The sequence below is a fragment of the Drosophila novamexicana genome, unplaced genomic scaffold (genome assembly GCF_003285875.2).
Source record: "Drosophila novamexicana strain 15010-1031.04,08,12 unplaced genomic scaffold, DnovRS2.1 tig00004549-arrow-arrow-pilon, whole genome shotgun sequence".
In the NCBI taxonomy this organism is placed as follows: domain Eukaryota; kingdom Metazoa; phylum Arthropoda; class Insecta; order Diptera; family Drosophilidae; genus Drosophila; species Drosophila novamexicana.
In genome coordinates, this window is record NW_020825047.1 from 1,305,670 (window position 1) to 1,322,100 (window position 16,431).

Here is a 16,431-nt window from a genome sequence, read left to right on the forward strand (position 1 = left end):
GCCGCTGACCATATAGCGACCCATATAGACACATTTAGCTGCTGGTGTAATCAACTGTAGTCAAATGGGAAAGTAAAAACATGCGTTATGCAAACTAATTGATGGTTCGCTTGGCGAGTGGCTGCGGACTTTGGCGAGGGGGCGAATCATATTATATATACCTATATGGAAAGTGGAAAGTGTCGTTTTGATAGGCATAGTTATTATTATTGTAAGTGTGTTTCATTCATGAAAAGTGAAATATGCTTAAATGTGATAATGTAGTTATGTGTGTGCTTATGCTAATAGGATAACATGGGATTCAACCAGGATACATTAGGAACTGCCCACATTACTTGGTATGATGTTCTTTCCCTTGAGTCCATTGTTTGTATAATGAAATGTGAGAATAGGTTGTTAAATATGATAATAGTAGACAAACTATTTTAAGAAAACAGGGAATCTATAAACTTTCAAAAAACGTTGTATTTTGTTTGCAAATTTTATTATATTAATATCTGATAAAAACGCAATAGGCTTAAGAAATGGCCCACATAACAAACATATACCTCAGAAAGAGTTTAATTTAAAACAAGAGAGCTTGAAAATCTTAACGCTGTCGAGAGTATTCGAAATTTACGAGTTTGCTATGTAGAAATATTATCTAGACAGACATTGAAAAGTTTTTGGGCCTTATAGAGATTGCTAAGTACAAGGTTAATCTTAGCACTTGTAAGTCTGAAAAATTCAGTTTTAAATTTTCATCAAGAAAATAAGCTTCAAACTTTTATAATATCATGAGTATTAGAAATTTATCAGGTTTAAATGCAGTTAAAAGACCGCTTTGATTAAGGGCTTATCTCAGAGTTTAAAAGTCATAAGATTTTTTAGTTTTAAAAAAAAAGTTTTTTTTGTGTATCAAGCAATGAAGTTCTAGAGGAAACACTTCTCTATTAAATGAACTCTTGAACAGTAGCTTTCATTTATTTTATTATCAAATGCCAAAGAAGATACTCCATTTAATGAAGAGGGCAATAAATATATACAAAAACGAGTGTTATATTCACGCAATTCACAGCCTGTTCCTTGAAAAAAGTGAGTTTACAGATGCTTAGCTTGGCGTTTAAAACGAGCTGCACACTGTTGCAGATTTCAGCTAAATTATATTAGTACAAAATATATTAGTACATATTTTACTATGCTGACTCCTGCTGTACCTCAACCTTACCTTAATGGTGTCCTATAATTAAGAGAGACACGCAAAACACTTTGCTCTCAAGTGCTGCTACTGTTTTAGCATTCGCTAGGCTATCTATCTAGATCAAATAATTTCCGAAAATACAAAAAGAAAAACTGACAAATGAACACAGATTGACAAATGACATTAGGCTTGATGACCATTAAGTGCAGCCGCTGCCGACACTCAACGGTCAGTTGAGACATCAATCAAACTGGGGTAGCAAATGGTAAATGCAGCAGCCCAACCCCTGCTCCGGACCCTGGCTAAGCATTACAATTATTACAAGGCGCAGGCAGTCCAAAACTGAAAGCTTAAAAAGTCGACTGCAGCGCAAATAACAACAACTGTAATGAAAAAAAAATTGAGACAAAGGATTTCAGCAGTTGACCATTGGTCAAGCGGTGCATAGTGGAAGTGAGGGGGGGATGGGAGGCTGCACTGTTGCAACCCTTAAAGCGTGCACTTAGCGCACGTCCATTTAAACTGTCTGCGCCTGCGCGTCGCTCAGCGCGCAAAAATCCTGCTGCAGGATATGCCAACTGGGGAACGGGGGTTCATTAAAACGCGAGCTATAAAGAGCAGAATGCAGTGTAATGAAATTAAAGTGAACACGCGACACACGCACACACAGACAGACTGCCCGCTGCTTGGCCATGTGCCGTCGAAGTCAACCCGCAGCTACCCCCAACCCCCGCGCTACATGCCACGGCCCACGGCTTGTGCGTCAAGTGCCGCGCAATTTTTGTTGCACCTTGACTTTTATTATTAATATTTTCCCTATTTTCATTTTTTTTTTCCGTTTCATTTTTTTTTTTTGTGCATTGCCCGCATAATTGGCAACATTTGCACAACGTGAAACTGTTCCAGTAAATGATAAAGTGCACTCATTAGTTCGAGTTTGTTTAGCGAGCACAAAGAACGTGGCGAACTATGCAAAATATGCAGGAGAAATTAGCTACTGTGAAGTGCTTGACTAGCAGATATCCTCTAGAAAATCGCAGATTTTACAAAAAAAAACATGCGTTTTAAAGAATTATTTTTTATTGATATCTATGAAAAGTATATTTATATTTAATTCAGTTATGCATTAATGAAGGTACATACGAAATTTGCTAGCACGTTTCTATAATAAAATATGCCAACTTTGCCTATCCGAAATGAGTTTTAGTCTGTAGTTCAGAGCTTGTTAAATTTTAAATATATTAAATATAGTTATGCAAAGGCAAATCTACACACCAAATTTAATAGCTCTAGCTCTTATAGTTCTCGAGTTCACTTAGATAAATACATTTCTATAATAGTAGATGATAGCTTTAGCTATCTAAAATGGGTTTTACAAGCGCTTGCGCCTATAGCCGAGAAAAAGCCTATGAAAACTATTTAATTTTTATCAATAAGCAGATCTGAAGTTGAGAGCTCTCATGGATCTCGAGTTCATACAGTAACCAACCCATTTCTACAGGGTATACGAAAGAAAAAAAAATAAAGCAAATGCGCCTGCTACGTGCCTGCGCTATGAAGATGTGGACTTTGGCCTGCAGCATCCTCTGGTCCATAGCGTATCAAAATTATGACAAGCTTAGAACAATCAAAGTGTCAAATAAATATGTCAAGTTTATGTTGCACAACGATTGCCACTAATCTGTCAACAAAGGTGAGAGTTTCGGGCCAGCCGCTGCTGCTGCTGCTGCTGGTGTTGCTGCCTCCGTGTGGCATATCCTGTTTCCTGCTTTCTGGTCATTACAGCGCTAAGGGGTTGGCTTCGGTCTGACTGACTGACTTACTGTCCGCTCGTCAGAGCCTGGGCCGGCTGTCATAATTAAAATATGACGCGTGTCCGTATCTCGTGCACGAACATTGCAACACGCGCAGCGGGGGTAGTGGCGGCAACGGCGGCAGCTTCGTTAGTTGCCGCCATTCGACACGCAAAACATTCCACAGCAGGCCAGCTGAATGGGCAGGACATGTGCCTCAGTCCACTGGCCAAAATGTGCCTGCCTATGCCCGACTTTAAATATCTCCATATACATGAATATATCCTGACCGAGTGGTTCATTGTCCTTGGAAGCAACTGCAGCAAATTGCTTGGCATATGCCAATTATGCAGTTACTCCAAGAAAATAACTCGAATCACTGGCAAATGGTTTCCTTTCTGTCCTGGCATTGTACAAATTTAGACGTTTCCTTCGTATAATTGGGCCAATTTACGCCATAATGGAAAGATATAATCACATTTAATATGGAAATGACAACTAGCTACAACCAATTATATATTTAAGCAGCTTATGAGTAGGCAAACAAATATTTTATATATATAAAACTTGTCTTTATAGGAACTATAGACTTAAAATGTAAATTTTCTGAAGAATATGTATATTATTTTTATTTTTATCCATCTATCTATTGGAAAACAAAAACTAGTATTTTTCAGAAATTTAAGCCAATTGCTAACAAGACAGTAAAACATTTGCAAAGAAAAGCACAGAAAAATAATAATTGGCTTTAAAAATAGGCAAGAAAATAAGATAAATGAGAAATAAATAAGAATAGAAATAGATCGAGGTCTCTTAAGAGGGCGGTAGCATTTAATTTTTAAATTCTTCTTTGTGCAGTTATCCTTAAACGATCCGCTGGCAGCATTGTTTCAACCGCTGATTTGGATAACCATTTTAAAAGTTCCTAAAATACAGAAATTCTATTCGAATATTTTGTAACTAAACACACTCCTTGGAAGCTTAAAGGCGGGCACATCTCTTATATACTTTGCCCATTCTTTTGTGCCACATCTCATTGCTAGCCCCCTGCATTTGACACACTCACACTCAATAAAAAGTTTAATTGCCGATTGTCACGGTTTGTCTTGTACATCAAGATCAATTATCGCAGGGAATCGTCACAGATCATCAAAATAACGACTGCCAACAGCTGTGATATTCTTAAAGATAACTCGTAAATCAAATGTAAACTCTACGCCCCACAATTGAGGCAGTGTTTGGATAGAAGAATAGAAAAAGAAGAAATGAAATGAGAAGCACCCACTCATTTAAGCTAATTTGTCTGCCGTCAGGATGGAACAGAAGGAGCTGATTCTCTTTGTCAGTTTCATTCAATGGGATGCGACAGCTTTTGCGAAAACAAACCGCCGGCCCACTTTTTCACACACAATGCAAGGCGACAGGCGACAAGCAGTACACAAAGAGCTGGCAGCACATATAGGGCATTCAGGACATTTAGGACATATAGGACACTCGGCAGACTGCAGGCTCATCAATGTAGAGCAGAACTCATTTGGTAGCTGCCGCTGCTGCTGACTGTCTGCCGCTGTTATCCTTTTAATACTTAGCACCGTTCCGTAGATCTGGCCAGGATGTAGGACACATGAAATGATGCGCAAACATGATGCGGCACATGCAATTTCTCATTTTGGAACGACGACAACATTTCATCAAAGTAGGTTGCAACACATTTCCTTCCAAGAAGCAAAATGGTTGTCCTGACTGATGGATTGCCGCAGGGGCGAGCGCGCGCCCCTGCCAGGATCTCGGCAGGACCAGGACAGCCCGTTAGTCATATGTTTGCGCAGGTGCTAGCCTCATAGTGGCACGTTAAAATTGGCAAATCCTTTTAAGGCAGTGGCACAAACCAAACCAAACGCTGACAGCCAACTAATTACTTGCGAAAGCAATGCTTAAAAGGATTTCAGCCCAAGGATCAACAACAGGCCGCAAAATGGCACAGGAATTTCCCGCATTCGCAAAAACCAAAAAGAAATATCAAAAACAAAACCAAGTCAATGAATGGCAGTTGCCTGATGCGTTACAACGTCAGGTAGGCGTCGCTGGCAGCCAGCGATAAATCCTCAAACTGACATTCTGTCAATGTCAACCAGTCGAAACAAACGACGCCCAAGCAACAAAAAAAAACCCAATGGAAGTGCCGAAAGAAAAATAACCATCAGGTTGCGCATTCCGTGTGGATTAAATCAATTGAGCGGAGCCACTAAAATTGATAACTGCGACAGGATGAATGCCGATAGCATATAAAAAAAACAAGAAAGAAATCGTTTATTTAATATTTTTGCTATCGATTTGATCAGATTGTCAGACTTTAGAGAGCAATAGCTCTAGGGAATACCCTCAGTATCAATACAAAAGAACTAAGGTCTAAACATGCGAGCACAAATAAACAATTGAATTTTAATTAGCCTTATTCAAATTCAATTTATTTACGTCCGATGCATTAGCTGTGTATCGATTGTTATTTAGCATGATAAAGGTTGTTTTGAGATTTAATTTGTTTATATTTTGTTACACATCGTTACGTCATTTAGTCTGTATTATCGGATGTTTTATTGGTATGTTGATACTGTTCCCCTACTATCGTTATTTTAAATGTTTGTATAGAACATGTCGATGAGGTTTATATATATTAAATAAAACTAATTCCTGAACGAATGTTGTTTTTATCACTTGTAAGTTATTTTTCTTACAAAGTTATACCTATCTGTTGTTAATATTATAAGTAGACCCCACAAGTTCCTAATGATAACATTGAGTCTAGGTCTAGTTAATAGACACGTGTAACACTTCATGGTTTTTGCCCTTTCTCAATATATTATTAATAACTCGAACAAATAATTCTCTTACAAATATAAGCGCCCGCTTTGCCTGGCCAAAATCCTATAATAACTGTTACAAACAACTCACAAACTGTTCACACACACACACACACACACACATTGAACCCAATCCAAATAAAATGAAATCCTACAAACACAAAAAACACAAGAACAAGCTGCGAATTTAGGGAACAGAAACCTTAGAAATCGAATACCAAAAGAACCTAATATCTGGGCTACTTTCGTGACAGAGCGAGCAAACAAATGCGTAAATAGTTAATCCTCGAGCTGCATAATATTGCCAAAGGATGCCGAAGAGAAGCTGGCGGAAAAATATTAAAGGAAAAAAAAAAGGATGCCCCGGGCCCGGAACAAGCCTGCGAATTTGTCAAAGAGTTGTGCAAACAGCATGAAGGAGCAAGAAAATAAAACAGAAACGACAACAAATCGAATGCAATCAAAATTAAAGCGCTTTAGCTGTGACAACAGTCGGCCCAAAACAATTGAGGCACACAGAGCGAGAGAAGGAGGGAGGGAGGTAGGGGAGCTGCACCGAGAAGGCAGGCAATCCTTTAAGGATTTCGCAACACAATGGCCCATATGCGTCGCCATGTCCTGCTGGCAATTTAAGCGAATTAAAGCAAAGTTTTTCGAATTCCCTATTGATTTGGATTTTTAGGCAGCGCCGAAATGAACCGAAATGCAAGAGCTGCCAGCAGCAGGGACAACTGCTGTGTGCAGCACGAATAAAAATATATATTTAAAATTAAAATACATCAGACAGATCGAAGATGAAATTCCCTATACCTATAAATAAACAACACTCGACTCTAAGAAAATGCTTACATTTCTTGGCAAAATAGAACGAAATAATAAATATGATATATTTTTTTCTCCTAAGATTAATCAACAACTTCAGACTTTAAAAGTAAACTTAAATTAATTTACAGTTTTAATACATTTTATATATTTATTAATTTATATAGTTTAAGATATATTTATGCTGGAATACTTATAAAACTTGTAAAAGGATGAACCCGAGGAAAGCTATGAAAGGACAACTAAAAACAACAAGAGATTCAGTTGCTTAGAAAAAATCTCCCCGACTATTGCTGCTGATCAAGAAGATATATACATATACGCATTCAATGCGTTACACATTTTGTGCAAAAGTTGATGTACCCGTTGCAAGGGTATCATTAAAACCGGAGCACGAAGCAAGAATCATACCAAAAAAGAAAAACAAAAACAAAAATACGACACTCGAAGCGTTTAACTTTGGCTTAAGTGTTTGTCAGGACGTGCCCCAGGGAGGCGCGTCTTAACCCTTTACCTGACGCACACACACATACACACAGTTGCACACGGCAAAAACACGTTGACATGCAACATTGCAGTGGCATATCCTTGGGTATCCTGCGGTTGTCGGCTCGCAAATCCCTCCAAGTGTCATCGACACTTGTGCCCGCTGCCTTTAAGGGTTGTCCCAGCGTCAGGATGTGGCAAGGATACGCGTTGCCGTTGAAGGCACCAAATGTGTCGCTTAAGTGCTAATAATTGTGCCCTCGCACAGTTGGCGGTCGGCAACGAGGTACACGAAGTAATACATCTCTGGAAATGGGGACCTGCCTGCGGCTTTTGTGCACCGTTTTGCATTTTAGGCCCGAGGGCCTACATTTTGAGTGCCCCACCCATTCGAATTGACAACAACAAGCTATGTTTATGATTGAGGGGCGTGGCATCAAAAGGGCTTCAGATTTGCAGCCAACCCATAAAAGACTGAGAAAATTCTTAATTTGAGGTTCTATTTACATAACTGCATAAACAGGTCGCAGAAAATGAAAAACAGGAAAGGGTGAGCCAGTAATGAGCATACATCATTAGATCGATGAGAAACTAGCAGAGCATAATTATAGAAAATAATTGAAACGCAGTTTTTATTCTTGTCTTACAATAAACCATTAGCCGGCAAAACTTAAATTACAATTTAATAAAAATTGATTCAATGAACTAACAATCGAAGCTATATCTAACGTGTGCAAAATCTGCCAACACAACAACATTGAGTTGCACCTTGAACAGAAACAAATACATTTTATATTTTAGGTCTGTAATCAATAAAAACAAATCTTATATTATCGATTAACGGATTATTTTGTCAAACTAAAACTCATTCGATCCGGATCGTACCGATATACATACTGCCTGCAACAAAAAGATAGACTTATGCAAAGTTTTAAGACGAGAATTTTAAAAAATAAAGACAAGATTGCATAGAATCAAAGATGCTTGGTTATATCAAGTCGGCTGTTGACGCCAATCTAAAATATATATACTTTATGGAATAGAAAATGTTTCATTCTTTGCGTTGCACATATCACAACCAAATTAGGCAAATTAGCAATTCTGATTTCCGATCGTACATATATTAGCTTCGCAATATACTGATCTATATACTCGAGAGAAAGACGAATATATTTAAAGTTTCATGTTATAAAACTGAGCAATGGAAATCACACTCTGCTTAACAAGAAAATATATTTAATTTATGGATATCATCGAACTTCAAGCCTGTGTATAAAATTTGATCTACTATTCCCACAGTTCTTCACACATAAAATGCAAATCGCATGCTTATTTATCTTATTTCAATGTTCAGCCTAAAAACTACAACATTTACGCAAAAATGTTGCACACTAATGAGACACGATAAATGATTAATGATGGATTCCCTAAAGGTGCGAGCTCAAGTTCAATTCATTGACCAGAAATGGTTGATGCATTGATTTTTCGCACAGAGAAAATTCTTGTGGTTAGTGTGGGTTATGCTCGTGTAAAACGAATTCCATTCAATAGTTGCGAAAAGAAAAAAAGGTAATGAAATAAAAGTGAAAAGAGAAATCATCATTAGCAGCAGCTTCCTAGGGGCATGATTAATGATCCGACTTTCGTCAGACTGTGGCCAGGACATGCAACTGCATGTTGCACACTCAAGTGCAACAAGCGCTGTACCACTGCACCACTGAACCACTGAACCGTTACAAATAAATCATGTCTAGGGCATCAGAATGGCTTTCAACTTTTCTCAACCGCAAATTGATTGAGTTTTGATGACATCACAAAATGACAATGGTCAGAGGGTACTCTCATTCCTTGCGGTACAGTTTTTTTCTTTTTTACTTTTTTCAAGATCATTTACAGTTTTTTTCTGTTCTTTATCAGTGTGCTCTCATCTAGGAAATTACTTTCACATAATTTTTGTTGTCTGGGCATTGACTCGTTCAGTTTTTATTCAGTTTTCTATGATTTATTCTCCCTAAGTGCTTGGACAATTCTTTACTCTGGGATATAAAAACAGATCGATTACTGCGGCATTGTCCTCTCTGACATGGAAACAGTGCCCTAATCGCATCTGAGACATGGGCGTAGGAATCATACAAAACTGCTTAAGATTCAGTCAAGCAGCCAAAATCTTAAGATTAGGCATACCTCAAATTGACATATCTTTGCAAGATATTGATAAGCTCTACAGTTAAGTATATACAAAATATATAAATCTTATTTATGATATTAACTTTAAATTCTAATAATTTGTGTGCTTCTTAGTTTCAAAACATTTGAAGAGCCAGTTAATGAGAATTATAAGTTTTTTAATTCCTAAGTATTGAAAAGGACCCAGAAATTTATTAGAAATAATTATGTCTTATGTCTTCTTAGGGTTAACACAAAGTAAAGAAATAATTTAAAACTATTTTTAAAATAAAAGCCTGGTTGAGCTTTAGTTTTGCATGAAAGGTATGAATTTATCATATCAATATAAAATAACAAATTTAATAACAACATTGTAACATTAACACAACGAAACGCCAGATATTCTCCACAGTTTTATGCCTAAGATAATTAAATTTGGAATAAGCAATAGCCCAACTCATAATCCATCGACTCATTGCCAGTTCATTAAGCAAACTGCTCGAGATAGAAATCTAAATCGATTCTTCCCATAGAAATAAATCCGCTTGACGCCCAAGCAAGACAAGCTGAAAGTTAAAGCTGATATCGAAGGACTTTTAATTAGAGTAATTATTCAAGCGTAACAGACAGCCAGGAGACAGACAGGATAACACAGACGGGCGACTCAAGCTGCGTGTTACAAATCCAGGATTAAACATATGTAGAACACAAACCAGGGTACAAGCACTTTTTTCTAATACTATTTTTTTTCTCCTTCTCAGTCAGGAACATCAAAGATGATAGTTTTTTTTGTCTTCAGCTGGCAGCAACCACAAGGAAAAACATGGCAAGGACAATGCCTGGGCATAAGGCAGCATCCTTATGAGATTAAAAATGCAAATCAGAGCTGAAGGCAGCCGCAAGAAAATATGATGAGCTGAGCTGAGACGAGTGCGATGACGCTGCAGGAAAAAATTGTAATTGTTGTCTGTCTGTCTGTCAAAGTCTAGCCATGTCCTGCACATATCCTTGCCTGCGCCTGCGTGTGTGTTTGCCCAAAACATGACAGCTTTATGTGGCAGCTGCTGCTGCGCCTGCGTCCTGAACAACTCTGAGGTAAATCTTGGCGGTTTCTGGCAGTCAACAGAGAAATGTTTTATGCAGTTTTGCATTGATTTTCATTAGCATTTTCCTTCTCTTTTTTTTTTTTAATTTTGAACTGTTTTTTTTTTTTATATATATATATTTAACAGCCGCTTGCATGAGTTGACATAATTTTGATGAATTATTTGAGTTGGGTTTGTTGCTGTAGTCGCCGACAGGCGTTGATAACTATATCTGGCTGTGGTTGGTAGCGGAAAGTCTGGTAATAATTATGATAGTTCTGCAAAGGAAGAAACTAATATAGATGCTAGCGGAAATCCCATAAAAAATATAAAAGAGATTACTGCAAGTATTATTAAATTTATTTTATAATTATATTTAGTACACATTCTGGTTTAAAATATCAAGCTACTCGCTTTAAGTTCAAGAAAATAAAATCAAAGCAGTTGCCCCCAAGAAAAAGATTTCAGCACACAAAATAAACCTTTTACAGGGGCTTGTGTAGCCCCGTTAAGCCCAACAAATCCAAACAAATGCCACTAATTAAACATAAAATTAACAAAACATTGCCAACAATTCGGCGACAATTGCTGATCCTGGTTTTGATACAGATCGAGTAAACCCTTGATCCCATGCAGATGCCCGCTGCAACAATGGCCACCAAAGGGTTAAAGGTGTAAACATTTGACAAAAGTGTCACATCACATTTCTTAAGACAGCTGTCCCGATAGCGATAGTGATGGTGGTGGCTAAAGGATAACACAGGACATGGCTTTTTTTCATGCTAATGGCTAGCAAGCAGCTCTGCCCTTGCCTTTGTCAGCGTCAGCGAGAGGCATAGCTGCAAGTGTTCCAGCTACTAGAACTCTGGTTTGACAGCTGTCAAAAGTCCAATAAGTCATATGGAATGTTTGTCAGAGCGCCTTCTGCAAGCCGCATAGCGCTTAACCGCTGCGATTGAAGTGTAATTACAGGAATTGATTGATCGATCGATTGACTGCCAGTCATGCATTTATGCATGTGGGCTCTTGTAGATTGGCTCGGGTTGGTTAACCGTTGCCGTTGCCAGCTACCAGCATAATTATGTGGCGTTAGACTCTTCATTAACGGGTAATGTGGGCTCCAACTATGTAAAAGAAAACTTTGTACACACATTTCTCGGCATGCAAAATACAAAATTCAATTGAAAATAACATAATTATTCCCAGACTTATTCTCTATTTATACATAACTATTTTCTCTTTTTTTAATTTTTCACTTGAGCGTCAATTAAATTCTTTAAATATTTATTTAAATTACGTAAAAAACAATATTCATGTCATCAACTCTATGCGAAATTGAAAATGGAGAAAAACTCACATCGTTTTTTATGTTCTTGTTGATTTCGCAAAATGAGATCGAATAACAACTGAGAATTCTATACATTGACAACGAATATACAATAAATATATTCAAGAAAATTAAAAATTTGTAGTGTTTTCATAAAATTTGATCGAATAACAACTGTGAATTCAATTCAGCAAATCCTTGTGATATTGAAAGTGGGAAAAACTCAGTATGAGATAATTAGCCGAAACTGAAATGAAAGCATTTTAATGGAGAAATTTTAAGAAAACGTTGTTTAATTTTTTTCGTTTAAGATTATAATTTAAGGTTATGTTAGCTAATTTAGTCAATTCTCCAAGGAACCTCACGATTAGCTTTTCATCAATTTTATGCCCGATTTAAGCACAAATTTACTGATTTATTCTTTAAGTGCAAGCCGCACAGCAAAGTTAGGCAAAGCTTGGCTAGAGAACTACCTCAATCAAAAACTGTTTTACAGCTGTCTGGCTCAACGGAATTTCTCAATTAAAACATGCAGCAGAGCATCAAATTGATTGATACCCCCCATCAAAAGCAATCAAACCCGGCAGCTGCCTATCAAGAAGCGAAGGCAGAACTTCCAGACGCGAGCTCGTAATGGCAGTTGCATGGATATTTAAGATGCAAGTGCCAGGATACGCGCGCTTGTCTAAGTGTAATCCTGTTAGGCGAAAGTTACAACTGACGCAACTTGCAACCCCCTCAGAAAGAAACCGATTTTTCTGATATCAATTTTGTTGCCTAACCCAAGCGCAAAGCCGACATAGCTCAAATGCGCAATTTTCAGCTTGACTTGTCGCAAGGCAACAAATTTGAGTGGAAGGCGACGCAGTAGCAGAAGCAGAAGCAGACACATGTCAACCTTAATTGAAAAAAACAGAACGTAGCAGCATCCTTTGGCATCCTTTAGCATACTTGGCCGCGGCTGCTGTTCATTTACAGGACAACGCACCTATAGAAAGCGATTTGAGTAAATTGCGCTGCTCAATTACAACGTAAAGGAAAATAAAAAGCAAGTACTCGAAAGTATGCGACTTGGAAATACCCTGTACATAGCTCTGAAACGCACTGTCAGCCTACGAAAATTTCTCTCGTTTATAAATTTTATTAAATTTTTTCAATCATTAAACAATTTACACGACACTCAAAATTTATTTTTTAAAAATTTATATATAAGAAAAATTTAGAAAGACTTAAATTTAGAGTTGAACAAGGAAAGTGTATTCAAAAAGTGAAATACTCGAGGCCTATATATATAGTTTGATATACTTAGCTGTTATTTACTCAGAGAAATGCTCAACACCGAAAATTTCTAAAATCGATAAATATCGATTTTAAAATTTCGATAAACAAGAATTAGCTAGCTTAGCATATGATATATGATGACTTATATGCCTCCGTGATATATTTTTATTTATTTTTTTAATGCTTGCTTCTGCCTGTAACATACACTTAACATAAAAACAGCATACCCGTTTTGGGCAAACTGGTACAGGGTATAAGTTCAAATGTAACGCGATTCCTGCGCCTACTGTTTGCCTTCACCGTTGACTTGATGCGCACAAAAAAAAAGGAGTCTCAACTACGTTTCAAATTAAAACTCATTTAATGCGCAACAAGGATAACAAAAACATCTTTAAGTAAACAGGCACCGACAATATTTGTTAGGTAACCGCTAGCAAAGGATAAAAGTTCCATTCGGAACCATCTGTATCCATGGCCTGGTCTCAATTTCAGCCCATCTACGTACCAGGATCTTGTTCGTGTTTGCCAAAACTTTTGATTTATGTGCAGTAGACGTCATTGTTGGAGACCCAACCGCTCCCTCTCGAGCCCGTTAATGAATCTTAATTTCTGTGTTTAACAATTCCGCGCTCAAGTGCCGCTCGTCATAAATTTTGAATCTTATGCGCATCCCCTTTTTATGGCTCATAAGTGTGTGTACTCTTCCTTTAATGGCCCACAGTTGCCTTTAAGCATGAAAAGCAAAAGCTTGCAAATATTTGCAATTGCGAACTGTAAGCTAAAAGTTGTCGCATAAAAAGACTTCAATTAACTGGGCTCAGGCCTGAGAATGAAAGTAACATGAAAGAAGAGCTTAAATAACATAACCGCAGGCAGTTAACGCTCTTCTTTAAGGCATGGAAACTAGTTCATACAGACAGACGAACACCCTGCCATGGCTATATCAATGATGATGTTCTAGAATAGGGTCGGAGATGTTTTATTTTATGCGTTACACAATTCATGACAAAATTATAATACCCTCTACAAAGGTATACGAACAATGGTACCCTAAAAAATGTGCAAAATATGGTAAGATCTTTAGTCTCTGATATATAGGAAAATATATAAAAATCGTTTGTCATACTGAGTGCCAAGTCAACGGCACAGATGCTGCCATAGACCAGCCGCATTTGTGGTCTAAGCACTAAAATCGAGGCTAATCAAACTGGGCCAAACTGGCTGGGCTCGAGGCAATTGAAAGGGCGGCAAACAGAAGAGCGAAAGTATTGACCGAGGGCTGTCATGATTTAAGGGCTTTTCGGAAAATAGCATCGTAAATGTCAACAAATGGACATAGGAACAAAGAGAGGAAAAACTGAAAGCCGAAAACTTTGCAGCCAAGTAGTGCAAATGTTCAAGGCTTCGGCCCAAGTGAATGGGCACAAGGACTCCGGCAATCTCAGCCGTAAGGGATATAATAAACAAAGCGCAGGCTGTTCGTTAGATCGTAAAACTGCGCGGTGGACAATGCAAACGCCGCAGGATAACTGAGCACGTACTCATGAAAGGACATTCGCTCGGGCAGCTCCTTTTTTCGGCAATATATGACAGCCACAAGTCCGAGACGTGTGCAAGGTGTGCGCCGCAAAGGACTCATAAATTGCAAATGAAATGAGCCAAAACGAATTCGCATCGAAAGGACACCGGAGCCATGTGAATCATTTAGGCCAAACGCTTCTGTACTTTCTCTATTTTGCACTAATTAACAACAAATAATGATATCACGAGCAAAGGGAAGAGAGAGAGAGAGAAAAAGTAAAATATCTAGTGAAGAAAAAAAAAACATCTGCTGCTGCTGAACGGGTGTTTCGAGTGCTAAACAAATGCCAGCCGGTTGCAGATTTTGAGGTTGAGGAAGTGTTGAACCATTCGGACCACCCGCTGTTGTCCTGCTGCGTGCCGGGGCTCGTGCATCGGTTTGAACTCTCGACCAGAACTCCAGCATTGAGATGTCCCGCTGGCGACTCTCCCAAATCCGATTATGGATTTTTGTGTACCCCTGCTCTGAGCCATACGGCTTGCTTTCGTATTATGGCCATAATTTATGGTCGAAACGATTAGAGCGAACCGAAATCGTGTGCAATAAATTGATAAGTCTACTCAATACATACCTAGAGCTCATACGTGTGCTTTAATAAAAAACTAATCGCGCTTACCTGCAAGAGAGAATAGAAAACTGATTAGTGCATGCACAAAACTTTTTAGAAGTTAAGTAAAATTAAATCCAAGATTTAAATTTCGAAAGAATTTAAATATACTTTTTTAAGCTTACGTAGGAAATTTAATAAAAAATAAGATAAGATAAAAACTTAAAAATAAAATAACATTCGGCACGCCGAAAACTAAATACCTTGGCAGATTTGTGGAACAAGTTTTCAATATAAGAAAACCCCCCATTTCAAACCTACTTTTGCACAAACTAAGCTTCAGTTCTTCAGCACTTTATTAAACAAAAATAAGTCGAAACAAGAGAGAAACTTGCCGATATCAGCAAATAGGCTCTAAGGGTAATACGCCCTTGACCAGGCCCAATATAATAGCTGTTATCTCGTACCAGGCCACATTCTCAAGCACCGTATTCATGGGCGGCGCAATCAACTGCTCCATAAACTGGGACACCTCTTGTGGATTATCATTGATGAGCAGCTCGAGAAAATCTTGGATAATGGCATTTATAAACTTGGTAACAATTTGAGTGCCCCCAATGCCCGTGGTTTGGGAAATGGTTTTGCCCAGCTGCCAGTCGACATTCCAGCTGGTGATGTGCACACCATTCGTAAGACCCGAGGGACGTAGCACAAAGCTGCCATTGGCGCGCAGATTAATCAGCTCCAGATCGAAGCGACCATTGCATCCCAACGAGGTGTTGGCGCCAAAGATGCGACCCAAAAGATCCAGCTTGTAAGCGGCACTCTTCAGCTGTATGCTCGGAAAGCTCACATCGAATTTGATGGTGTGAAAAATATTATTCCATTGTAGCTGAAAGAACTCGAAACCATCCAGACCCACCACAGAGAGATCCGTAAAGTTGCCTTTGCAACTGCAATTGAAAAGGGGAATTGAGCGCATGTCAAAGTTCTGCTCGAGAGCTTACCTAAGGCTATCCGTGTGGATATCTAGCTCTTTATAGGCCAACTGAGCGGGAGCCAGGATGGGTATGCCACGCTCTGGATAACCGCAATGCATCTGAAGACGCAGAAACTCAGTGAACTCACGTAGCTCATCATCGAAGAGCGTACGACCGGCGCACAAGGAGCAGCAGAGAACAGCAGCAAGTACAAAATACGAACAGCGCATGTTGAGTACTTTTAGGAAACTAACCGAATATGTTGGGAGCTGACAGGTGTCCACAAGAAGATTAAGAACTCAAGTGCATGTCGCAGATTAG

At 38.5% G+C, this 16,431-nt stretch overlaps 2 protein-coding genes across 2 annotated transcripts in view; both read right to left on the reverse strand.

The window, feature by feature from the left end:
* The window catches only part of LOC115769300 (centaurin-gamma-1A), a 76,151-nt gene that overhangs the window by 40,046 nt on the left and 19,674 nt on the right, over window positions 1–16,431 (reverse strand). The window lies entirely within an intron of this gene.
* LOC115769306 lies at window positions 15,488–16,340 on the reverse strand. The gene is made up of 2 exons (XM_030714035.1): window positions 16,138–16,340; window positions 15,488–16,083 (listed from the first exon to the last, which is right to left on the reverse strand). Exons 1-2 carry the CDS (start codon window positions 16,338–16,340, stop codon window positions 15,531–15,533), a joined length of 756 nt encoding a protein of 251 aa, XP_030569895.1. The 3' UTR covers window positions 15,488–15,530.

What these genes read in the sequence shown, in the direction of transcription:
- LOC115769306 (XM_030714035.1), bottom strand. Translation starts at nt 16,340, where the DNA reads ATGCGCTGTTCGTATTTTGTACTTGCTGCTGTTCTCTGCTGCTCCTTG. An exon ending in ATCCACACGGATAGCCTTAG is followed by an intron (nt 16,084 to 16,137) that starts GTAAGCTCTCGA and finishes TTTCAATTGCAG; the next exon opens with TTGCAAAGGCAACTTTACGG.